Source organism: Elaeis guineensis, chromosome 4, assembly GCF_000442705.2.
Source record: "Elaeis guineensis isolate ETL-2024a chromosome 4, EG11, whole genome shotgun sequence".
Classification (NCBI taxonomy): Eukaryota; Viridiplantae; Streptophyta; class Magnoliopsida; order Arecales; family Arecaceae; genus Elaeis; species Elaeis guineensis.
In genome coordinates, this window is record NC_025996.2 from 23,400,486 (window position 1) to 23,427,983 (window position 27,498).

The window sequence follows — 27,498 nt, forward strand, 5'->3', positions numbered from 1 at the left end:
GTCATGAACAACATGTTGATTTGTAGGACAAGCCAGAAAAGCCAATCGCAACTACTCTTGCAAAACGCAGTCAACGAATCAAAACTTTGACAAACCTCTAGCCTCCCACGCTCAGCGAATCCGTGAAGAGAGTAAACATCTCCGTGTCGCGGTGGGAACACCACAATGAAATCGCTCGCCTCGTTCTCCACCACAGGACTCCACGAGCTCCATCCCGTGACAAGCCCCCTCCTCTTTTACGAAAAGCCACGGCTCCCATCCTTCCGGACCCATCGACCAACCACCCGGAACCACAGCTAACACGTAATAACAAAAAGTCTTGGCTCTCAATGCATGTACACGTAAAAGATCCCAAGTTGGCATGCTACCACGTCCCAGCTGTCCTTACATAATCTCTCCCACCATTTCCCAATTCCGACTGTCATGAGCCTTGTATCGCTTCCCAGAGCCTCCAATAAGCATGGCGAGCGGCTCTGCCCCTCCCAACGCCCACTTCGTCGACATCCACCTGGTCCTCGACGACGATAACAGAAGCAGCCGTAACAAGCTCGGAAAGCAACCAACGAACGGGCCTGTCAAGTTTCGAGGTGGCGGAGGCGGAGAGCGAAAGCCACAGACCCATAGGAATCTCAGTCGGCAGGTCTCCCTTGAGACCGGCGTCGCTGCGCTCTGCATGGAAAAGGAGTTGAAGGGTAGTAGCAGCAACGGAAAGCAGGAGCCGAAGGTTCTGTCTCGGAGTGGGAAGAGCTTAGCTAGTGGTCTCAGAGACGGCGTTGGCGGTGGTGTGGAGACCTGTGCTCGGAAGGGAGACTTCAGCATCTTCCGAACAAAGTCCACACTCACCAAGCAGAACTCATTGCTTCCCTCGAGGAAGGACGGCGAACTCGATCTCCACAACTTGGAAGGCATCGCCGGAGCCGAACCAGATGACCCGGTTAACGAGAGTGTCCCCGCCGGAAGATACTTTGCCGCCCTTCGAGGGCCCGAGCTCGACCAAGTCAGGGTAAGTGAAAAAAACCTAGTCATCGGTCGGCTTTCTCTTCAGCTACCAGTTTGATCTGCCATCTAGTTGGTATTCATGTGTGGCAATGAATTGAGCTCACAGGACTACGAGGACATCCTCCTTCCCAAAGACGAAGTGTGGCCGTTCCTCCTCCGCTTTCCAATCGGATGCTTCGGTATGTGCCTCGGCCTCGGTAGCCAGGCCATCCTATGGGGAGCTCTCGCATCGAGCTCCGCCATGAAGTTCCTCGACGTGAGCCCCAACATCAACCTCTCTCTCTGGCTCCTTGCACTCGCCGTCCTCGTCTCCGTCTCCATCACCTACGTCCTCAAGTGCGCCTTCTACTTCGAGGCCATCCGCCGTGAGTACTTCCACCCAGTGCGAGTCAACTTCTTCTTCGCCCCCTGCATTGCCGGCATGTTCCTGGCCATCGGAGCTCCGCCGGCGTTCGCACCGAAGCAGCTCCATCCCGCCATTTGGTGCGCCTTTATTGCTCCGGTGTTCCTCCTGGAGCTCAAGATATACGGGCAGTGGCTTTCCGGAGGGAAGCGCCGGCTGTGCAAGGTGGCCAACCCATCTTCCCACCTGTCGGTGGTCGGCAACTTCGTGGGCGCCGTCCTCGCGCCAAGGTGGGGTGGGTGGAAGCCGGCAAGTTCCTCTGGGCGATCGGGCTGGCACACTATCTCGTCGTGTTTGTGACCTTGTACCAGAGGCTGCCCACAAACGAGGCCTTGCCCAAGGAGCTGCACCCCGTCTACTCCATGTTCATCGCCACACCGTCGGCAGCGAGCATCGCGTGGGACGCCATCTACGGCAGATTCGACGCCGTGTCGAGAACCTTCTACTTCATCGCACTCTTCCTTTACAGCTCCCTCGTCGTGCGCATCAATTTCTTCAGAGGATTCAGGTGATCGAGACCTTCCTTAATTGGAACCAAGAAATTAAGCTTTTGCTTGCCGGGGGGAACTCATGATTCTTAAATATCCGTAACGGTTTCTTTTATTGCAGGTTCTCGATGGCGTGGTGGTCCTACACGTTCCCCATGACGACGGCGTCGCTGGCAAGCATCAAGTACGCCGAGGAGGTTCCCTGTTTCTTTAGCAAGGGGCTGGCGCTGAGCCTCTCTCTCATGTCGTCCACCATGGTGTCGCTGCTTTTCGTATCGACGCTCCTCCATGCATTTGTTTGGCGTTCCTTGTTCCCGAATGATCTCGCTATTGCCATCACCAAGAAGAGACAGTGCGGAGCCAAGTCACAGGGCAAGGAGAAGAAAGCTGTCAAAAAGGCCTATGATATCAAGCGCTGGGCAAAGAATTCTTCGCTTTCCCTTGTTTCTTCCATCACCAAGAGCAATTCTGGAGATAAGGACTCCAATGCGAGCTAAAAAGGGTTGCGTCACGTTCGTCGCATGAAGAGAAATAGCATATAACATCTGGCGGATCAACTAGAACAGAAAATATGCAGCTTTGTGGAATTTATGATTGTTTTAAGAAAATCGAAAGAGGGTTCACAAGAAATTAGTATTTATCAGAAAAGCAGTTTCCATTGCTTGGCTTGAAAAATTAAAAGCTGGATCGTTTAGCATTTTAGTGATCCATTGATTTCAAAATTCTTACAATCAGAAATTGTATGTCTCAAATATTTGGTATGGGAAAGGTTGCTCCAAGTTAACCATATCACGAAAGAAATTCTGCTTTATTTGGCTTATACAATGAACAAACAAACAATTTCATCTCTGCCACCGTAATAGATGGCAACTGTAAAGAAAAGAAAACATACATTACCATTGTGGATAAGCAACTGTGTGTGCAAGTACCTGAGAAGCTCTCTCGTGTAATCTAAATATTCCAAAGCAAAGATCGGATCGGTAACACCTGTACAACTCTCACAACTAAAATCAGCATCACATCAATTAGTCATGCTTCAGATTTCTCTACCATTCCATTAGCCAGATCGCTAACAAGCCTGATCACCAAAGGGAATCCCCCATTTACAAAAACTGATGAGATGGTGTAACTTGAGATCGAAGGTTCAGCAATGCCAAAAATTTGCTGCCTAGATCTCAATTCCTTGCAGTCGGATGAAAGAAGAATCTCCCACGATGGAACACTTCTTTTTCATGCAAAACCAAAGCTAAGATAGCAACAAAATAATATGCCACTTAAGGATCATCGGATGCCCAGGCTCCTGCTAAAGTTCATGAACAAGAGGCAATAGCATTTTAGTTCAAATATTAGCAAGGCAACAGTAAGCTGCTAATGAATTCTAGTAACATATCCAAAGCATTAATCATATATAACAGAAGACTTAAGATATAAAAACTATCATGAGTTACGTGTGCTATGCCCTAAGAAACAAGGCATGAAAATGAGGAAGAACGTGTCTAAAGGCATGACATCTGGAGCTTGAAGACCAATATCACATGAAACTTATCACAAACTTAAAAGCTTCTAGTGTCACTGTTAAGAATGTTATGAAAGGGAACAAAAAAAAAAAAAAAAAACGTTCATCTAGAAGTGAATAAAATAATAAACTATATGAAGCGGAAAATTGGTAGTGTTTAAAGAGTGCCACATGATATTAATCACAACGAGCTATCATGAATTATAAAACCATCATACGTGAACATCCCACTAAGCTACAACCTACAAAATAAAAATTATTCAAGTGTTCTAGTACGTGAAATAAAACAACACTTTTTGCAATTTTTGGAGAGAGATTGCTTACATAATTTGTTATTCTAGGTGATGCCAATATTTGCCATTTGCAATATGTCAATGATAGATGGCTTTATTGTCCATATAGGATATTACAGTCCTCTAAATAGATTTGCTGGTAACATATTTCATTCGAATTATTTTATGATTACCAATGAAAGAAACCCAAGAACAAGAAGAAGCTGATGTATGTATCAGTTAAAGAAACAAATGTGACAGGAAAATGGTTTTCTTCATATTTCTGGATACATAACATGATTCACAGTTTCTTTTCATAGAAAATTTCAACATACACCATACTTATAGTGAAAATAGCTTCCAAAACCGTTAGACTTTCATTACCTAAATAAAATTGCAAACAATAGGTAGCAATATCATGCTAGCTGACAGCATGCAATTCTAATTTGTTTTACACATAGAAAGTTCATGCATAAGATGTCAGTTATTGCATTATGTTACGGTAGAACAATTCTTTGAGCTATTGATCCATCCATATACACTTAAGACAACATAAACATGTATGATTTGTTTTCCTTTTTCAGTTGAGGAACATGCAAATGACTTCTATCATATATTTCTCTAAATTTACCTAAATTTAGTTGATTGCAATCCATTATTTGAGAACAGTCCACTTGCAATACCAATCTGCTTTATCCCCGGCTTTTGCAACTCCTCCTTTTTCAAATGAACATCACAAAAAAGCAGGTGTTACAGGAGCTATACAAATTCCCTTATTCTACAAGATAGAAGCAGTTTGTGCATCAGAAGACTTTACTGAATTAGGCAACAGAAAAATTAAAATCTACAATTAGTCCAATGAAGGTGTCACAGTTTTCCTTTCACACTGTCTAGCTTACCTTATGCCCTAGTCGTTCAGAAACAATCACGTTCTCTTTCGAACCCTTGCATCAGTTAGCTCATGGAGTTGAGTACAATTTAGAAGGTTAAAATCGCATAGCATAAAAATTTGACAATAACTTAACAGAAGCAAGAGAACGTTAAAATTGAAAACCTTAGTGACTCCCTCAGAAGACGATCCCAACTTTGTGTGAGATGCAGAAGTCAGCCGGGCATCAGAATTTAGAGAAAGCTAAAGATTCAAAAATAACAAGACAAATGATAAGCCATGTGAAAGAAAGATTCACAAAACATGAAAAAGGATGCAAGCATTACTTTGATGGTCAAAAGCATAATAGTTTGTGTGCATGTGTTTTGAGTTAAAACAGCAAAAGTAATATGATATCTTTATGTTGGAGCAACTATATATGGAGTTTTCAGAGTCCACCTTGTTAAAAAGTTCTGTTGGTGGATCCTGCTGACACCTTTTGCTTGTTGAGAAGTTAAATTCCTAGTGAAAAGGTGAAAAAATCATTTAGAAGTTAAAAAATTTATAAATTTGATTTGTATAGAACTTTTAAGGGATGCAGTTTCAGATACCATGGGTATTGTTATTTCCCGCTTGCTACTTCGAAAGATACCAATATCTCCTTTGCTTGATAAGATCTGTAATGGGCACAGAAATAGTTAAGTTATTATAATATCGAATGAGAAGATAATTAACAAGAACATGGTGCCTTCCATAGTGGCTTCTCTCACATGGAAGCCAAATAGCATTAGACTCCAAATGTCATAATTCATGAACCAGCTATAAGCTCATATGAAACTGACATTTATGCATGGATAAATCCAAAAAACCATCATACATAATGTAAGGTGGCTATTTCGAAATACTTTCTAGAGGATGAAGACAGCAATATCATGGTAAAATAGTTAGTGAAGTACCTTCTTATCAAGCGGAACGGCTTTGAACTTGGGAAATATATTTCTGTGCTCATCTTGCTTCCGGTCATCCCTATGATGTCAAAAGATATATATCAATAAAATACAAGCACTATTTGGTAGAAAAATACGAGCACTAAGTATGGTCAGGATGTCAGAATAAGGAGACAGGACTCATTCTGGCAATGACTGCAACATAAACTAAGATGCAGCACATTGATATAAAGATGAAGAACCTGACGAGCTATTTAATGATTCCGGTTTTTACGAGGTAAAAATAATGTCTTTTTTTTTTTTTTTGGTGCATAACCAATTGGTAGCTCAATCAAGACCTTGGAGGGGAGGGGTCACTTGCCTGAGGCACCATTTTCTAGTTTGCAGGAGTTGCATATGTCTGTAGCTAGAAAATGAAAGGTGAATGACCACAATTAGTTAAAAGTTTTATCTATTGGTGGACTCCATCCCCAGCCAACCTGAGCTAGCCCATCTCCATTGACCGTTAGTCAAAACTATGGACCTAAACTCCTAAATACCAGGCATCCAAAGAAATGTTAATGGATCTTTTCTGAAAAGAAGGCAATGGAGAATCATAAGATTAACCCTTTTTATGTGCAGGCATTAGATTAACCTGGTAGTAAAGAAAAGAATATTAACTAGTAGTAAAGAAAAGAGAAATCTATCAACTCTCAAAACTAACTGAAGAAATATATGTCAAAAATATTGGCAATACATGCATAACCAGATACTTTACATACTAATCATTCTTCCGCTGTAAATTTTACAGATTGGTCAAGGAGAACTGCAGAATAATTATGACCACTGTTCAAGATTTATGGTTCACTGATATACTAGACACAGCCTCTAACATACACATGAAATCATCAGGATATTTGAAATCAAAGTGCCATTATGAAATTAAGAACCACATTAAGTTGGCATTTAACTACCATGAGATGCTTCCACAAGTTTATGATGAAAGAAACTATAGTTCTCAGCTTTTAATATCTTTAGTTTCACAGTTCAAGAACTTTAACAAATAACTTAACTGGCATTATTCTTTTCAAGGTGTGCCCCCCATATCTCTTTTTTTCTTGTTGCCGAATCAGACTCAATTAGGTGTCAGAATCTACCACTCATTCCCTTGCCATACAACACTAATTTGTAGCAAAAGTGGATGCCACGGTACATTGTTTTGCAATTGGAAATTTGAATGCATGTTCATCCAGCACACTACTGGAACAGTATGAAGGTGCCTAATCTGATAGAGTCAGAGGCCTTAGTAGCCATCAGAATCTCAGACCCTTAACATTAGGCATTTCCATGTATGTCTTAAAGGTGTAAATTCATAGAAAACAAGCTTAACCACCACTACTTTAGTAACAAGGCAAGTAGCATGCAAGATACTAGTAGAAAAAACTAAAATTCACAAGAAGAGATGTAGAGGAAAGGAAAGGAGAGGCAAAGAGGTGGAGAATGAAATGTAGCAAAGCATCAAACAATGCCTGGTAATGGTTTGGGAGGAAGACCTTTGCCTCTGAAAGCCATAAGTCCACATCCAAACCAAGTTGCTGGGCCTTGCTGTGCTACTGTTACTTTTCTCATAAGGATCATTATGATGAGGCTTCAGAGGAGATGTAGTCATGCAGATGAATTTCTGAGGTTTATATAGGACATGGTTGAAGGAAAACTGCTGATGCATGCTACGTCTTCATGGAAGTATGTGAATGTGTGTTTTCTATGGAGAGGGACAGCGGATGAGGAAGACTCAATTTCCTATTGCTGTATGTCAGCCATAAAGAAGTGTCGAAGCTTTTGGATGCAAGACCTTTGCTTTATGAAGAGTCTGCCAAAATGAAGTACAAGCAAAAGGCACTGCTTGACAAAATGGAAGACCTTGGGTTTCATAAAGGATTTGCTGAAAATGAATGAGTTCATCTAGCTCCTTTTGATGTTGGCAACCTAGATATGTTCATAACAAACCATAAGCAAAAAAGTGTATTCTTGTCCCAAACTAGACTTACTTTTGCAACGTGAAGGATCAACAAGCTGCTTCTCTAATGTTTTTGATGCTGTAGCATGATCTTGTACAGCAGAAATAGGAATCTCATTCTTAGCTGTCTGCAAAAACAGAACAATTAAGACCACCTATTCAAACTGAAATTGGAATTTTATGTTTCTAAAACAACAAGTACAAAAAATGATTGTCTGAATCTCTACAGCAGAATGAGTAAACAATATTTGCTGACATTGTGCCTTATAAACACATGACAAAGTAAATACTGAAAGCTGCAGGGTTTAGAATTTCAGCAATATACCAACAACATTGATGCAGTTGATGCATGCTGAGCAGCCCTCTCTTCAGTCTTTAAGTTGAACGCCTAAGAAGAAAGAGGATGTCAACAGAAGAACCACATAGTGCAGAAAATACAAAATTTCCATGTTTTGCTAATGCAGTAAATAATCAGAACTTCAGATTGCCTACTTGAAACTTGGGCAACTGTGGTGTGCTCTTCTGACGAAGGGGCAAGGAAGGAGCTTCAAAAATCTGCAATAATGTACAGAACCTTTTTAGATGAAAGCCATGTCCAAAATTGTTGAAGCCTATAGCAACCATCTAAAATATTTTTTCAGTATGGAAATACTAACTTTTCTATTCAGTGGTCTTGCTTTGAATGATGATGTTGTTGGCATTACCCCAGCCTGAGATTGATTGCCATCATGGGACCTGAGGGATTGACAAAACATATATGGATGTATTCACTGTAACAGCAAAGATGAATTTCTGTATGTGATATGCTAGACAAACAATAACCTTAATCTTTGAGCCCTTAGTCTTTGTGCCCTTTGTGCTGTTTCTAGATCAGGTTCTCTTGGAATGGTGAGTCTCAATCTTGGAAACTGAAAGTTGCAATCAGGCCCAATCTTCTTCACGATACATAAAATTATATTAAAATTGAAATTATTAGTGAAACACCAAAACCAACGAGGATATATTGACAAAGTATCTTCAAACGCATTTAGTCAGTATACTCCCAGATTAGAAGAACACCTTTTCTGGAACCTTATGCATGAAGTCAGTTTGTTGATTTACACCAATTACCTGTAATGCATAAGAAGAATATCCTTATGTGTAAGGCTGCTGACAATTTTGTCTGTTAGTGTAATTTTAAAACAAGTTAACAGGTTTGGGCATATTTTTTGATATGGAAAAAAGAACTCTACTGTAAGCTTTGTTCAATGAAAACATGAAAATTAAGGATAAGCACATCAACAACAAAAAATTTAAAATATGTTTTTCCGATGAAAAGTGTCTACAAAACAAAAGCACAAGCAGAGTGATGCGAGACCAAATTGGGATGGCCTGCATTATGTGAGGAGACCCCAGGCATTAGATAATTTAGAGTTTAGAAGCAGCTTTTCAACTTGCTGTACAAGTGAGAACAGGACAAACAGTAATAAAACTGAATTTAGGGCAATGGTAGATCGAAAAAATAATTTGTTTAGGGTTTTAAAGTGAGAGAAGATGGTAGAAAGAGGATCATAACAGATTTAGGGATTGATTGAAAACTCATTTGTAAATTTGCAATCAGTTTCAGCAAATAATACTTGCAGAAAAACACATAACAAATTTAATTTAGCAATCAATAATAGAGAAATGTAATAGAATTTAGGAGGAAAAGATTGTTACACTTCAGCCTGGCAGATTATAAAGCAGAGATAAAGTTCACAAACTGAAATCTGATCACCAGTTAAGTTGTAACAGAAGTAAACTGTAAATAGAATAAGATGAATCGAGATCAAGCACAGAATTAATGGAGAGAGTGGAAGTAACAGAAAGAGAGAAAGACATAGAAAAGATAGGCGAGAGAAGTGTAGCAGAACCAGGCTCCAAATAAGCTTTTCATTCATAAAAATTCTGCATGAAATGCTCTTTTCAGTGACTCTTTTTTGGACCCTTTATAATCAACCGATCCTCTAGTTTGAGACATCTAGGACTCTAACAAATTATGGAGAGAAGTCTCCTTGAAATCCCATTAAGAACCAACCTATTTGGCTCCTTGTAGGACTCCAAAAGATCACGGCTACTGGAGTGTGCATTGTTCATGCTACAGTGCCATGAATCTACAACACATCAATTATGGAAACAGAGACCAGAACACATATATTAGACCACAACAGTTTCTCAACTAAATAAAATAGAAAAGCTTGGATAGTTGGATTTTTAATGCTCTCACTTCATATGCTTCCATTGCATGGATCTTATCCTCAAGATTTTGATGATTTCTACCATAACACACCAAAATTGGATCTTCAATATTTGTTGATGGTGACCAATGTCAAACAATATTTAGATACCTGGTGCAGCACCTATCCTTCTATAGTCATACACCATCTGATTGATTGCAGATTGAAACAAACAACATGATTTCACAAATCTAGATTGACTGGATCCTCAAAATAATACTTAACTCCAAGTATTAACTTTATGGCAATCACTTGATCTTCTCATGTGCATTCCTCATGTGAGTCTTCATGAAGTTTATCTTCTTCAATGGACACATCATATGAATCCTCGATTACAGGTTCCTCATTGATAGGTCTTCAAATATAGCATCACCATATGATGGAACTTCAGTCATATGCTCACGACAAGAAGCTTTGATTTAGGCTCTTCATGAAGTGATTCCCTATATTGCTGATATGGCTATTGCAAGTGCTGGAACTAAGGTTCGCTCGATCAAAACCAGGATCCATATCGGTCAGCAAGGTGGTATGATACAATACGGATCCATGCCATACCTTTCTGACATGTACCTCTTTCTGCCAATTTTGAACTATAGTCAAAATATGGTTTGCCGATTTCACTTAAGATGCTGGCAAACCATTTGCTGATTTCTTTCTTTCTTTTTTTTTTTTTGCCAACTTAAACTGAAGTCAGCAGATGGTTTGCCAATTTCACTTACGTCGGCAAACCATTTGCCGACTTTTGTTCGAGAATGGCAAAATAATTACAGGCATCCCCTGTTTCAAAACAAAACAAGAGGGCTCTCTCTCGGCATCTCTCTCCCCCCTCCCTCTCCTCCCTTCCACTCTTTCTCCCTCTCCTTCCATTTTGAACCGATGGCCTGAACCATGCTGGTAGCCGATTTGGCACAATTCAACCTTCTATGGCTAGAAAGTTGAACCATAGCCTTTATTGATGCCAAATCACTTTTGATAAATGCCATATCATAACACATCTGCCCAAAAACCTTCTCATATTTGATATGCTGTTGAAAGCTATCATTCTTGAAACCTAGCTCTTCATATGGTAACATGATGATGAGAAGGAAAGAAATATGGATAGGAGGATGAAGGGAAAGAATAATAAAGATAGAACTCTTCAACTATGAAACCAAACTAATGCAAGACCAAATTGTTGCATGAGAGGACCCCAAGTCTTAGATGGCTTAGGGTTTAAAATCAGCTCTATTGCTTGCTGCCCAAGTCTTGAGAACAGGAAAGCCCGTAAGAAAATTAAATTTAGAGCATGGTGGCTCAAAAGAAAGGATGTTGTTTAGGGTTTTGAAGTGATGGAAGATGGTAGAAAGAGGTCTCTAACAGATTTAGGGCTTGATTGAAAACCCAGCCATAGAGTTGCAATTAGATTCAAAAAAAATAATTGCATACATAATGAATTGAATTTAGCGATCAATAATAGAAAAATCTGCAGTGAAATTTAGGAGGAAAATATTGATGTATTTAAACCTGGCAGACTTAAAGCAGAGATGAATGTTTACACACTGAAATCTGATGGCCTGTTAAATAGTATTGGCAGTAAATTGTTGATAGGATAAGATGAATAGATATGAAGAACAGAATTAATGGAGGGAATAGAGGTTGGAGAGAGAGAGAAAAGATATCAAAAAGAAATGGGAGAGATGGGTAGCCAACCCAGGCTCCAAATAAGTTTTTCTTCTATTCAGAAAAATTCTGCAAATAATACTCTTCTCTCTTTTTGGACCCTCCATAATCTCAACTGATCCCCTAGTTAGAATCATCTAGAACTCTTACAAATTATAAAAAGAAATGCCCTTAAATTCCATTAACTATCAGCTTGCTTGGCCCTTAGTAGGACTCCTAAAAGATTACAATTACTCTACCATGTACTATTCATGCTACAATACTATGAAAAGTAACCCTTGACACTTTTCTATCTAAAACACATCAATTATAGAAATAAAATACATAAATCAGACCTAAACAATTTCTAAAACAAAAAAAGAAAAGAAAAACTTGTATTTTAAATTTTTAATGCTCTCACATCACAGAATAATATATTGGAAAAAAAGATCCCAAATGCACTATAAATAAATAACCAAAGCAACATGACTAAAATACAAGTGACTGACAGACCAAAATCAAACCAGTCAGCATATTTGATATCGATAATTTCTTGATCTCTGGTTTAAACAAACTCATTGCTTGAAATTTACTGCATGATTAGAGGATTGAAAATAATTACCTAAAAATGATAACAGCAAGACACCAAGTATCAGTTGTGAAACATTATTATACACTTGCAAGACATAAAAGAAGGAAGATATATGGACCTGTCAAAAATCATTCACCTAATTTTTGAAGACCTGCATGGGCATCGATCTATTCAGAACACTACATGTCTTTCACATACAATGATAAACAAAAATGAGTAACCCTTTTTTGAATGGCAGGTCCAAAAAAGCATATTTCTATGTCAAAAAACATATGCATAGAATATTTGGAAGAAAAAAGGATATTTAACAGCAGTAAAAGCTTTTTCTGTAGCAAAATCCATTTCTACATGACATTCCAAAAGTTTTTTTGTGCGACAAACAAGTAATAAAGTCTTGGGATAACTGGAATTGACATAGCCCAAAAAACTGAAATGTTTTTTCAGATGAACGACTCACATTAATTAATGTATTGAACTAGTCAATATTAGTTAGAACTAGCTGCTGTGATATGTAGACTAAAAGTTTTCTGCATACTGGGTTCTTATTAAGAATAGTATTTTTCCCTATCCATTAACTTTTCACAACAGAAAAATAGAATTAAAATTTTCTATCGTGAATAGTACAATAGAAACTACAGATCTTGGTGTTGTTGGATCGTTCTATATCCTATAGTTTTAGGCTATAGATCAAGTCAAAGGAAGGACTCTTTCTACCCATCCTATATATTGTCTTTACTTTCCATGCCGGTATAGAAACTTACTATTTTTATTTGACTATACAGTACAAGATTATATGAGAGAAATTCTTTATTTGATTAATTGACTATATGGTACATGACATGAGAGAAACCTATCTTTATATACTTTGATTGAGAAAAAGATTCTATCAGGACATTGAAGTGATACTTTGGAACCCTCGCCCAAAAAAAAAAAATCATTTCTTTCAATGCTCACTTATTATGTTATTGTTATTAGTCCCACATCGGTTGTGTGTTGGGGTGGTCCTGTGTTCGAATACAAGGCCAATGAACATAAATAGTACCTTCTAGCTGGGCTTTTGAGGTCTTGGGTCTTTACATAATTATACTAGAGTATATATGGAAAAATCCTCTATGATGAAAAAGGGAAAAAAAATCCATTTTTGCAAAAATTTGTGCCTACAAAAAGGGTGTCTCACCACACAGCAAACAAACATGCAAAATCTTAGACTACAAAACTAAGGCACACTTCAAATAACTCAGCTGAGGTGTTAGAAGGTAAGTTTTTTATGTGATAAACAAGCACAAACAAGCTCCTCATAATTGGATTGAGTACTGCCTTAACATATATCCTCATCATAGATGCCCTTTTTTCTTTTGATAAGCCATACTTCATGGGCTAGAAACAACAACAGACCAATCAAAAGCACCTTGACCATGAAAGACTAATACATACCACATAATACAACTCATCTAAATGTCAAAAAGAGTGTTATAGCTACTAAATTGTCTACATATGATGCTTTCACCATTGTTACCAATTACTACTATGTGAAGAAAATTATGATCACTGATAATACTTCTTGCAACTAAAGCAGCATGTATCAGAGGGAATCGTATGCCTATTAGTGCATCAGCCCATGAAGCAGATTTTGTATAGTGTTACAACAAAATGAGTATGTCATAGCAACAACTAGGCATGAGCCCATCAATCCCCCTGACCCACTCATTTAGCACATGTGGACATGAGTTTCAACCCATTAGGCCAAGTCATGCCCAATTTTTAGGACCAAAATCTCATGTTATTGCTTTCAAATAAAAATTTCTTTCCAATTCCTCTGAACCGTTAAACCTCAATCCCCCAAATCTCCCTTTCACTTTACATCTAAGATATGTTGCCCTTGGCCAACCCCTACCCAAGTCCTCCTTTCTTGTTATTATTGGCACCATTAACACTCTTGTCACATGCTATGCCACCAAACAAGCCCCTCCCAAACCTTCCTTTGTTCCTCACCACCAAAAAGCCTATCGATGCCAAAGTCCCAAGACCCAATCCCACTTTCTCCTTTCATTCTTCCCCCACACCTCTCCCATCTCATGGTTAGGTGATAATGCCAATTATACCACAGGATAGGTCCCAAGGATTTCTTCAAGCCATGCCAATTTCAAGGCTCCCATGTAGTTGAACGTTAGTCTTGGACTTTAAAAATTTGGCCCAAGGCCAAGCAGGTTGATCATGGGCAAGAGTCTTGGGGTTTAAAGATTTGGCCCAAGGTCAAGTAAGTTGAGCATGGCAAGCATGTTGGTTCTCGATTCTAGACAGGCCCAGCTTGCCCAATCAATGACTACATTTAGTTGACACCCATAATGAGCAAAAAATTAGGTACATTGTGAATAACATCATATGCTTAAGAAAAAGAATGTGATATGGCTACTACATTACCTATAGCTTACATCAATAACCATAGCAAATGCAACAACTTCAATTTTGAACCGCATTCTAGAAAGATTAAACTTCAAGAACATAATTGCAAGAAACCCTAGACTATCAACTTCTTCAAATGCAACCGCTAAAGACTATTAGGTATACAAGAGGTTGGGTCTTCATACAATAAACACTCGGACAAGGCAATGATGAAACAATTGTGTAGAAGTATTTATTATAGAAGTAATGACATTAATTCAATTAATGATGATGAGTATAAAGTCAATTGTCATGTAGCACATCATAATTAGGTAGATAAAATATCTTTCCAACAAGCTTTCACCATGTAGAGATGAACTCCACAGTAAAGCTTCTCATGGACGATAAATGAATTCTTTTGAATAAGTTGTTATCTTCATGTCATGTGCAATAAAAACCCTTTCTTGCATGGAAGGTATGATTTTCTAGTATGTGTTCCTCTAGTAATTTAATAGTTTCATATTATTTTAAATTATGAAATATTCAAATCAATATCTCAATATGGTAATTTATCATTGTTTTACCATTTTGGCCGAGTTCAAAATATCTAGATCCCTATAATTATGGTAAATCTGAAGAATTCTTGTAATACCTTGTTCTATCATATTTTAGCACAAGTTTGTTTACCAATAAAGATAAACCAAGGTGTTGATTATCTCATTCATGACTACCAACCAAGAAGGCTGAGACTAATAGATTTAAAAGACCTCGGTACTAGGATTATTTACATGAGGTAGCTTTGAAGCAAAAGTTGAATACATATTTTAAGTATGGATTATGATGTCATTGTATCTTGGTTTTAGCTAACAAAATAGTCTCTTACAATGAGCCTGCATAATAATACACACAATAAAAAAGTGAATTCAGATATTAGAATGAAACAAAGAGAGAACTTATCCTAATTTTAGTGCTTTAATGCCAAGTACATGGCTATACGTTGTCACTTCGAAACTCGTATTAGTTTTAACTTGTAATGTTCGCGCCACTTATTTTTCATGCAATTGATACCGGAAACTAGTTCCAATTTCTATAAATGCAAGTATTTAATGGAATATAGAAAGCCATTTCAAAGGAATATAACTGTGAAATATGAATGCATAAGGCAGTTAGTATTTTAGAAACTGGCATGTATTAAGACACATGTGTATGTTGTAAAAAATTAGCAGGAAATTGTACAAGTATATCAGTCCCAAATGATGTTCAAAAGTTATGCAATGCATTGAGAGATCAAAACTTAGCTGCACCTTCCATGAAAGACCCCCCTCTAGTTTTTGTCTTTTGGTAGCTTGAACCAAATGTTCAGTTCATCCTCAACATTTCGCTCATTTCTTTGTGATACTGACTTTGGAACCCTGAGTAGCACAGGTAAGACAAGCGCAACATAAAACTTTGATAGTTGTTAGTGCAAAATAAATAATTATGGGTGCTGGTTAAAAGACGGCAAAAAAAGATTAGATCAAAATTAGAGGAAAGGAATAAATCACCAAGGAAATTATTATGAATGTGTCTCAAGAGGCAAAAGCAACATTTATATCAATAGAGAATATGTGGGATATGTTTTGAATCACCATTATGCATTGATATAAAACATACAAACAGCAACATACTTAGTGAACACTATCCACAAAAAAAAAGAAAGAAAGAAAGAAAATTAAGTAAAGGAATGAAACTGAAAAATAGAGGTCACCTATGGACAAATCTGTTGGCACATTTAACTTCTCGTGGACTGTTTTGCTTGGCCAGCTGACTTGCAGTAGGTTTCATCAAAGTGGAGCCTCTTGCACAGCCCTTGTTGATTCTTTTTTCTTTTTTCTGAACATCTTGAGACATGATACTTTTAAACGTCCAGCCTACAAAAAAAAAAAAATGTGAACCATGAATGTGATATCAAAAATTCAGATCTGTTCCTTCCAACCCACCCACCCAAACCAAAAAGAAAATGTTTGTGACTATGAAAAATATCCCGATGGAAAAAGAACACTACATATTGATGGCAGGAAGGTGTTGAACTTAGGCTGAAAATTCAGAGGAAGGATATGTTGGTGCAATCGATTATGGCGAGGTAGAAACCCCACTGCAGAACGTATGACATAGGGACAACAGTAGCTGGAAGAGGAGCAAGCGTGGTCACTCTCTTCCAAGGCCGAAAACATCACCTTAGCTGACCACTCTAAGGATACAACTCTCACACACTCACTCACAATCCCTAGGAATCCACCAAAAGAAAGAAGAGAGAGAATAGAGAAGACAAAAACAATTCCCACAAGAGAATTCTTACTGATCAATAACTCAAGTATCTCTAGTGCCTCCAGTATGATTACAAGAGGTGCCCCAATAAGGATATTTATAGGTAGTACAAGAGAACTCTTTTCTTCAACCTTTCAATTTAGAATTTTAAGTCCTATTCTAATTCGAAGAATGCTAACTAATAATTTTCCTAATAACACCAAAAGTTATCAAAAAAAAAAGTTCAAAAAAATCAAAACTTTCTAAAATTTATTAACATCAAAATTTTCTAAACGAGACAAAAAAATAAATAATCATCAAAACTAGTCGTGTCCCGATATCGATGCATATGGGACAACCCTCTAGCCAAGACTCACAACCTAGGCACTTTAGCATCAAATATGTTCTCAATGACTCTTTGCAGATGAAAGGGGTGTTTGGTTGGGGAGAGTGGGGGTCTAAAATCGGAATCGGAATAGATGACTCCCATTCCAACCATTTGGTTGGGAGGAGTCCCATTCTGATTACAGAGTGGATGAGAATGGCTCAATGTATATAGAACTCAATTTCTACTCTCCTCTATGGATTCAAATTTTCATTCCAATTCTGATTCCGATTCCGATTCTAATTCCGATCACGAATTAAGCGCTTGGAAGGATTTGGCCATTCCGATTCCGATTCTAAGCCATTCCGATTCCCATTCCGATTTCGATTCTGATCACGAACCAAGCACCCCCGAAATGTTGATCCAAGAAAACCATGGTTTAAAATAGAAAACTACACTTAATTAAAAAGTAAACCAAAAATCTATAAAATCTATGAATATTTTCCTTCGGTTCCCTCTTCTTCTTCTTCTCTTTCTTCCTTGTAAGCTCTTTGCTTCCTGATCTTTAATACATTCTTTTTGGTGCTTTGCAACATTAATCCCATAAAGAAAAGATAAAATTCTCTTGAAGTCAAACAAATATTAGCCATGACTGTCACTGTTAACAGCTTATGAACAGAATAAGAAATATAATAATATATTTTCAACAAAAATTTTCAATATGCTTTTTACCGAAGACCTTTTTTCCCTAATAGCAGTCACATAAGCTGAATCAAATAAGTATCCTAATTGAATTGTCTTATCTGTATGAACATTGAGAAAAATGAGAAACAAGCAGCAAAAGGAAAGGTGCTCTCCATTGCTTTCAGAATTTTGAAAGCATGTAAATTGGATGTAGTGGAACTTTGACAATAATCAACAACAGAAAGAGACAAAGAACTAGCAAAAGTATAGAACTAAGGACAAATAGAAACTGGCAAAAGAATCAAAACCAAAGAGAAATTGTCCTTCAGAAACTATGTTGATATGCTGTCAAAGTCTATACGTGTTCCAATAGGCATTTGGCACTTTAAGGCCATATCAATAGAACGTGTGGCAACAGGAGGGTCAATGCCAACTAACACTATAATCATAAAGGCAATGTTCAAAAGACTATAGGCGGCAGACAAGTGGCCATGGGGCTGCCTAGTGCCTAGGCACTACTAGGGTAGTTAGGCGAGTGCATAGAGATCAAGACAAAAAAAAGAAAAAAGGAAAAAAAAAAAAAAAAAAGAAAAGATAAACTAAAAATATAAATATATGGAGAAGATCTAGAAATTTGTTATAATTTAAACAAATGATATGGAGTAAGCCAATAGGAACTATCAACTCCCAACATTCAATACTAACTTATTAGCCGATCTCATGTGCTTAAGCAGCAGTTTAGGCATTTGGCAACAGTCTTCTAAACATTGAATAAAATAAATTAGGAATATATTAGGTAGCAGGGTTACGAGCAAGTTTGTGGTTTTAGACAAAAGAATCTCTTTGTTGATCAATGTACAACTAAGCAAGGAAAAGAATAACACAACTTTATCATTTAAAAGTTGTCCTACAGGCCATCAAGTAATTTATCATCCTTTATCCTTCGGGTCTCTTCAACAAAAGCATCATGCACATGAATTTCATCTATTCATTATTACTCGTAAATTTCCTCTATCATTTTCATTATTAAATAAATGCTAATCTGCTCGGTTAGAGGAAATTTGTAGAGGTAATTTCAACACAAATTTGTACATCTAAGCTAGTTTTCTTTTCTTAAACTGCAATAATACTATTTAGATTCTCCTTTTTACTTAAGATTTGATGTAATAGTCCCCTTTTTTACCCAAATACCAGGATAATGTTCTTTTTTTAGACAACAAAACTAACCTCATAGGTTAGTATAATAGACAAACAAAAATGATGCCCACATGATGTGCAGGGTGATAATGAAAACAGAAATATAATTTTATATAATAGAATAATAATAAGAACATGAAAAATAAAATAATAAAATAAAGGCACGATACTCACTCTTCCAATCACTTCGACCATTGTGGCACCGATTGGCACTTAATTAATTGTAGGAAGAAATAGAGGTGAGGCTTTTTTTCGGCCTCCTACTACCTTCAATCATCGTGATACCACATTCAAGTTTGAAATTTTTCATATGTAGAGAAAAATAAGTAAGAAGCGAAATTTTTCTATTTTTAAGTTCCCGAAAGAAATAAGAAATCAAATTTTTTGATTTCCATAGTTTACACAACTTCAGAATGCCACATTTGTCCTTTATTATGAATGAATTATTTTATTCCTGAATTTAATTCATTTTTTTCTGAATTTTTTAAGCATTACATTTTTTTAATGACTTCCTATGATTATTATGATTTTTTTTGTGCATGATTTTTTGTACATGGCAATTTTTCCCTTTAAGAATATTCCTTTTTGAATGATTTTTTTCCTTTTTGAGGCATCCCACTAAAAATCTAATTTACTCATGGAGAAAATATTACAAATAATTTTTTTTGTGAGTGTATTCCTAAAAAAATAAAAAGCAGAACTTTTCTGACCGAATTTTTTTATGCATGTAGAATATTCCATTTTGAACGAAATTTTCTTTGTTAAAAGTCCCACTAAAATTCTAATTTATTCCTTTTCAAAGGGTCCCACTAAAAAGCTAATTTATCTCAAAAATTTTGTGCTCATCAAGAATTTTTTTTCCTTTTTGAACATTTCTTTTTTAAGGGTTTTTTTTTTCTTTTTGAAGAGACCCACTAAGAATCTAAATTATTCCATATTATGAACAATTTTTTTCATTGTTCGCATATGCGAAGTTTCCAAAATAAATATTGCAATATTTTCCTTTTGAAAATCCCACTAAAAATCTACTTTATTTGGATTTTTTTATGCTTGTGGAGAAAATATTATGAACAAATTATTTTTTCCATTTTTTGTGAGTATGGAGTTCCAAAAAAAAAGAAGCATAATTTTTTCTTTTTTTCAAGAGTCCCACTAAAAATCTGATTTATTTCAAATTTTTTGAGCACATGGAGTAAATATGACTAATGAATTATTTTTTTCTTTTTTATGCATGTGGAAATAATATGTTTCCTTTTTCAAAGAGTCTTACTAAAAATCTAATTTTGAAAATCTTATGAACAAGTTTTTTTCTTTTTGTGCTTATGGAGAAAAAATGATGGACAAGTAATTTTTTCCATTTTTTTCATAGAAGATTCTCACAAAAAATATAACTTAGAAAATATTATGAATGAATTATTTTTCCCATTTTGTGCATGGAAGTTTTTTGTGGGTCCCTTTCTTTTTGAATGAGTTTCTTTCCTTTTTAAAGAGTCCCACTAGAAATCTAAGTTATTTCAAATTTGTCGTGCTTGTGGGTATATTTCTTTTTGAATGGATCTTTTCCTTTTGAAGAGTCCCACAAAAGATCTAATTTATTTCGAATTTTTGTGCTTGCAGAAAAAAAATATTACAAATGAATTATTTTTTCCTGTGTAAAGTTCCCAAAATAAATAAGAAGCGAATTTTTTTTTCAGTGAAAGAAAACATATGCAATTTTTTTTACATGACTTCCAAAAATAATTATGATGAGTCAATTTTTCGATGATTCTCTTTCTCATTTTTCTGAATTTTGGAGACAGGTTGAGTTTCTCTCTCCTTTCCATTTATTAGAGATATAAGAGACAAGGCCCTATCCTATCTTAAATTATCTGACTCCGTTCATCATAAAGTTTAATTTTGTTTAGACCCTTGAGGAGTTTCAAGAAACCTCCTCATATAATTCGGTTCTTCCTTGGGTAGCCATGACGTATCTCATTCTCTCTTTCTCACCCGCCTTGATATGCACCTAGTCTTCTTTGTGCTGCCCATGAGATGCTCTTTCCCACATTTCCATTTTATGATGCTAGCCAAACTTCAATTTTAACTATCCACTATTTAACCAACCAAGGAAAAAGCAGTCGATAAGGTTATTCTATTAAAGGATGAGAAAGCCACTTAACCTAGGTAACTTTATCTCAATTGGGAGAGCGAAATCCACCACCAACTCTCTCCTCTCTTTATTTTTTCAATTTTCTTGCAACTTTATCCCACTAAACCCATGAATGTCAACTAGACAACAGATAACTTTAACTGCACACATTAGCTAGTTGGAGGTGGTTGCAAATGGTTAAGGCCCTATTTGAAATTGCTATTGACAGTAGAGCTTTTGGAAGTAAAGTTTGTATAAAAACCACTTGCTATATGGTAACCATATTTCCAGAGTACCATGAAACTTTAACATGTGCTAGACAATCAAAATGAGAACACTTTCAGTATGATAAAATGACAATAAGAGACATTGCAAAATATTGTATAGTAGAGCAAGATTTCAGAAATCGATATCGAGACACATACCAGTTTCTGCTTGGTACGATACGTACCGTACCATACCATACCGTACCGATCTATAGCAACATTAAAAAAATCAAAAAAATTCTCATCCACCACCACTAAAAAAAAAAAACCACGTTGAACCATACCGAACCGGATCCGTACCACATCAAACCAAACTGAACCATCCAGTTCAGGCGGTTCAGGTAGCGTACCGGACCAAACCAATCAATTCAGTCCGGCACCCCTTGTTTTCTGAAAAAAGGCCCGAACCGGACTGGCTAGCTGCCAGTCCGGCTTGGTTCGCCCCGTACCGATCGATTCAGACTGGTACGGCAAAACATGTAGTAGAGTATAATACAATGTAATATTATATATTAAAATATTATTATATTATATAATGCTACTATAATATAGGGTAATATGATAGTGAATGCTATTGCATAATAGTATAACATAATATGACATGACATGATATGATGTGATGTAATATAATATACTAATGTATTATTTATAGTACAATATTTTATTATAATGTAATACAACATAATATAATATAATAATATCATGTAATTTAATGTGATATTATCATAATAATATATTATATTATCATAGTATAACTATTAATAATAATATAATTTTATGATTGTGATAATATGTTATATTATAATTATAATGTAATAAAGAATATATTATATTATAAATATGTATTATTACAAAAATATAATATGTTATACTATTATAATGTGATGATATAATATAATATAATATAATATATTATTAATTTTATTATTATATTATATTATATTTCTAGTGTAATAATATGATATGATATGATATAAGATATAAATATGAGATTTGTTGGTGGGCATTTTGGTCACGAAAAAAAAATTATTAAAACCAAAACAGCTCCTAACATTGGTCAAAAAGTACTACTAGGAAGAATCTTCAAAATGGAGCTTTTTTCCAAGTAGATCCTTTTAGTTATCTGGCAAAGCCAAAACAGCTTCCAAATTTTTTACCAAACACCAATATATCATTCAAAAGTGCTTTTATAGGAATAGAAAATGCTTTTCTGGCTCTCCAAAAACTTTGCCAAATGGGGCCTAAGTCTATTCATCCCCTATTCAGCTATTTGGAATCCAAACATAGCCTTACAGTTTGCATTATGCTATTATTCTCCACCCCACTAGAGCGCTTGACTTCCAAAGCAAGCCACTATCCATCTACAACTAATTTGTACCTTCAAGATGATCTACTTCATTGCAAGAATGTACCAAATCTACCACTTCAATGTCACTTCTCTAAGATTTGTAGCTTCACCTTGAATGCTATACTGTTAAGCTAGTTGTTGAGAAAACATTCACCCTACTTTGGCTAGAGACATCAAGTTCCAACCTATAACTTCAAGACTGTTCTAGAAATTGCGTCTGAAACTAGTACTTGTTCTCAAGCTTCATCCTCCACTAGCATGCAAGAGAGAATGATAAAAAAAAAAAAAAAAGAATGAGCTAGTTACTATTTAGATCATATTTTACAAAAGTAGTTAGCCAACTCTGTGTAATTTATGAAAACGGGATGAACCGATGAAAAGAAATTGTTCCATGTAGTGAAAAATTTTGCATGATTCAGATGTCACAGCTTATGCATTTATATTCAATTATCCTTCTTGATGTAACTCCCTCTTCATAAACTTTTAAACAAAAAAAAAAAAAAGAAAAACAATTTCCATTTTCCAACATAGCTGACATTTACCATATGAGAAGAAAACATGATGTTGCTCCACTAAAATACAGCACATTTTAAGGCATTATGACTATGATATAGCAGGTCTGGCTGCCCTTGAAAAGTGTGCAAGGAACAATGGAGCACCTAAGGACTGCGAGGAGAGCTCATCAACTTGGCTTCATGGTCAAGCTCCAATACAAGAGAAAGGGGCATCAAAATTTTGGCTTAAGAATTCCTTGACACATATTATTGTTTTCATGTCCACTTAGAATTTCTTAATTTTCAATATATTGTTTCGAAAAAGCAATCCAGTGACTTACTCCTATAAACAATGATATAGAAAGTACAAATAAGATTATTCATTTATAAAACCAAAAGGACTTTAATACTGCAAGTACCATGAAGATGATATAATTGTTGAATTATAGGGAGCATAATATATATGAATCAGTAAAATGTGTCTGGATGGTAAAATAGTATGATGTCATGATAGGTAAACAGCAAAAAAGAACACCCCCCCCCCCAACTCCCACCCAAAAAAAAAAAAAAAAAGCAGTGATTCATGATAGAATAATAACTGCAAGTCTTTAGTGATATCCAATTACCTTTATAACCTTTGTCTACTGTAGAGAACTCTGTGCCAGCAATGATATCAGAATGAGAGCTTGTATAATTGATATTTTCTGTATCCTTTACTTTTGGAAGTGTATTTACATTGTCTGCATATAAATCTTCTCCTATATTCATCTTTGCTATAAGTGCTGAAAATGAAAAGTACAGAAGTTCCTTCAGAAAGCAAGATATAAAAATAAAGGAGTCCTAACACCTATCACAAAAGGTTGGAAAAGGGTATTATTTATGTAATTCCTTTAAAAAAAAATAACATAAGACTACCATAGAGATAAAGCAGTACACAATCTATTGCTAAATTTTAATCATAGTATAGATAAAATATTACAAGTAAAATAATTTATGAAATCCCTCAAAAAATTTATTGATATTATGTGATAACATGTGCAGGTGCGTGCCCTCACAAAGCAGGAGAAAGTAGTATCCAGAGTCCCAGACCAAGATGTAGTATGCCATTTGATATATAGCCCAAATAAGTTATACAAATGCTAGTATTAGATCCAATACCTAATAATTGGTCTCATAGGCCAAACAACATAATGCTATCCCAAAAAACTAAATTTCCATTTCCCCCCTTGTACTTCTGATTTATTAACAAAAAAGAAATTAAATGGGAAGGGTACAGGGGATAAAGAATATACGTCCAGTAGATAAACAGGAGAAAGCAAACAAAGCCAAACTTATGTGCTACTGATATTTAATACAATTTCCAAGAAAATATGAAGCGTCTAAACTAGGAAAAAGAATTAATGGTTCCAACAAAATTCTAAATTAACTAGAAATGGTTCTTGATTTATGTATATTTGATGAGGATGTATTCCTCATTAATATTAGGATATCAGAAAGTAACAATAAGAATATGGTTATTTTCTAGCATGCTTGAAAGTTAGCATGTTATGATGCCATGGGTCTGATTTTCAATCTCCTGCAACACCAAGCAAACATGTATACACATTGATCAACCTTAGAAGTCCATGCTGCTACATTTACCAGAGCACCAATGAATTTCTCTAATACCAGAGAACAAACTGTGATAAGTAGTAGGACATCTAATTTTTAATAAACCCATGCACTCTTGTTGGAGGTACTATGTTTATCAACTTTATTAGTGACAAGTCATAGCATTCATCTCTTCACTCTTTGCAATAAGAAGGCTTCAGTTCAAAAAGCACAAAAACCATACGTGTGCATGACAATATGATGCTTTTGCAGTTCATGTGCTCCCAGCTTGCCTCTCTACTCTTGCGTCATGTCATCCTTTAAATTCTCTCCCACACAGTAGCAGAAAATGGCAAATCAATTTTCTTAAAAACTACAAATAGAAATGGACATTGTATATTATAATAACCATAATAGTGGTACTGAGGACCTCTGCTACATTTAGATTAAAAAAACACAATGATCTATGATTGAATGTCGACGTACATATGTCATGACCCTCACATACCACTCTTATTGTTTACAAGAGAGCATGCTAATGTTGATATTATAAAACATATCTATCACATTGTTAAATAAATAATAAACAAAATATTGCAAACACATGATTTTGTTGTTAGAGGTAACTATTACATGCAGCAACATGATTATCTAAAAAAGTCAGTTACGTTGAATCAGTGGTTTATAATAGCACTAAAAAATCGTCATTTGTTCCATGCCATGGTTGTTAACCACAATAACATCTATGAGCAACAATGCACTGTATTTCTGGGAAAGAAAAAATACCTATGTTCCATCTCCTTCCGATTACTTTAGAAAAAGGAAACAGATACAAAAACTATACATACAGATGCAAATGTGCATAAGCATGCACAGGCACATCTATGAATATATACATACACATAATATATATATATATATATATATATATATAGACATGTATACATTTATGTATTTGCATGTATACATAAATATTTGTGTGTATATGTATGCATGCCTGTATGTATGTAATTGTATGCATGTGTATCCGGGGTCAGCTTTGATGCCCCATGGTGATTTAATGAAATAATACCCTTACAACAGAATACATGGCTAGCAATGAAATTGACAATGTGATCCAGTCATCGCAATGTTACATATCTTAGACCACATCTGGACTAAAATTTAGTTAATTTTGCCACTTTCCAGAAATATCATGTTATTTAAACGTTGTTTATTTCTTGATGAATTGACACACAAGTGTTTTTGTAAATTAAATAGAAATCAGCAAGTACATAATATAAGGTACACAACTAAATCGGGTTATCAAACCATTGCTTCCAGAATCCTCGATATTCAAACTACGGTACCAAGATTTTCCAGATCCATCTGCAAAATTCATGGACAACAGATAGCCCTTAACCATAATAACTTCTGATGGTTTGTCTTTTACATATAACAAGAAAGAACAGGACAGAAACAAAAACTTTAGAGGATCCAAACTATATAACATAAGTAGCTACGATGTTGGACCACTCACTATGAGGACCACAATCGAGGAAGACCATGGACATTGGCAGTGTCTGATGTTTAAATGGAACCTTTAAATATAATTAGTCAAACCAGTATATTTTTTCATGGATCGCTACCAAATAAGCAACTGTTGATCTCTGTTCATTCATTATTCAATATACTAAAAAGGAAAAAGGCATTCATTAAACCCTAAATCTCCATCTTCTCATCGTGCACAAATGTCGTTCATACAACTCCATCCACAAGGTTTCAAGAAATCAAGAAATGCAAAATATAGCATTGATCGACAATATTTAGAAAAGAAAATAATCAAAAAGAAAGAAAACAAAAAAGAAATAAGCATCCGTAGCGAGTGCAAAGAACCAATCAAACAGTACACTCTACCAGATCCAAGAAGCTCAAAGATCAAGACTAACGAAGAGTAACCTAAAGAATAAGTAACCAGAAAAAAGAAACAAAAAAAAAAAAACTGAATTTGTTTAGTAAAGAACAGAGAAACGAGATCAAAAGATTAGGGTTTGCGAAGTGATAAACATACGAGAAGGGGGATAGCTCGCGGCCGTCTCGAACCAGAGCTCCGCCTCCCACGCCTCCAACGGCAACTCCTCCCTGCTGAGGTCAAAATACCGCGAAGCATCGAACTCGTAGTCAAGATCGATCTCCTCCAGGCTGAGGAAATCCCCGCCGAACGCTTCCCCCATCTCCTGGTCCATCTCTCACCAAATAGAGACAAGAACCGAGTCCGATCAAAGCCAGTTCCCGCACTCCACCTCTCCTCCGGCGGCGAAAGCCCTAAAAGCGGTGGCCGGCGCAGAGAAGATGTAAGAAGTCTTGAAGCTGGATGAGAGAAAGAAAGAGGGCAGGGGCGGTAGAAATTTGAATGCGGGTCCGAATGGATCTACAGAAAGGACGATAATGCCCCCAAACTTTCGACATAATAGTGATCCGTACGTGATTGTGTGGGTAACTTTGGAAAGGTTTGGGGGGGCATGCTTGGGATTGTGAGAACGGAGGTGGTATGGGCGTTTTGGGCGTTGCGAAACGGTCGGCAGATTCGAAAAATTCGATGGTCTTGCCGTCGTCAAGAAGAAGACCGTGGGCCTGCAACGGGCTTTCCAGATGACACCCTGCGCATTTTAGGAGTTATGTCGTGGTGCGATTGGCTCGATCATAGGAGGGACGAGTTTGTTAATGAAGGAATGGAAAGTGGGGTTGGTGGGAGCCGAGCAAGCCTCCTCGTTGCACGAGTGCGTGTTAGGGCCGTTGATTGATTTGAATCTCGATAAACCGATATATCCTAGCCATTGAACGG

General features: G+C 36.3%; 2 protein-coding genes across 2 annotated transcripts; one reads left to right on the forward strand and one right to left on the reverse strand.

The window, feature by feature from the left end:
• Positions 1 to 188: 188 nt before the first annotated feature.
• Positions 189 to 2,691, forward strand: LOC109505768 (guard cell S-type anion channel SLAC1). The gene is given in 4 exon segments (XM_019849993.3): positions 189 to 1,003; positions 1,106 to 1,622; positions 1,625 to 1,910; positions 2,012 to 2,691. Coding segments are annotated over 4 exon segments (1,722 nt in total). The 5' UTR covers positions 189 to 460; the 3' UTR covers positions 2,388 to 2,691.
• LOC105043358 (protein TPX2) lies at positions 2,660 to 27,397 on the reverse strand. The gene is given in 18 exon segments (XM_073255860.1): positions 2,660 to 3,193; positions 4,310 to 4,395; positions 4,578 to 4,622; positions 4,733 to 4,810; positions 5,006 to 5,068; positions 5,158 to 5,223; positions 5,503 to 5,572; positions 7,517 to 7,617; positions 7,815 to 7,877; positions 7,982 to 8,044; positions 8,146 to 8,224; positions 8,312 to 8,424; positions 8,549 to 8,599; positions 15,661 to 15,719; positions 15,722 to 15,768; positions 16,104 to 16,266; positions 23,711 to 23,866; positions 26,725 to 27,397. Coding segments are annotated over 18 exon segments (1,500 nt in total). The 5' UTR covers positions 26,900 to 27,397; the 3' UTR covers positions 2,660 to 3,171.
• Positions 27,398 to 27,498: the final 101 nt, after the last annotated feature.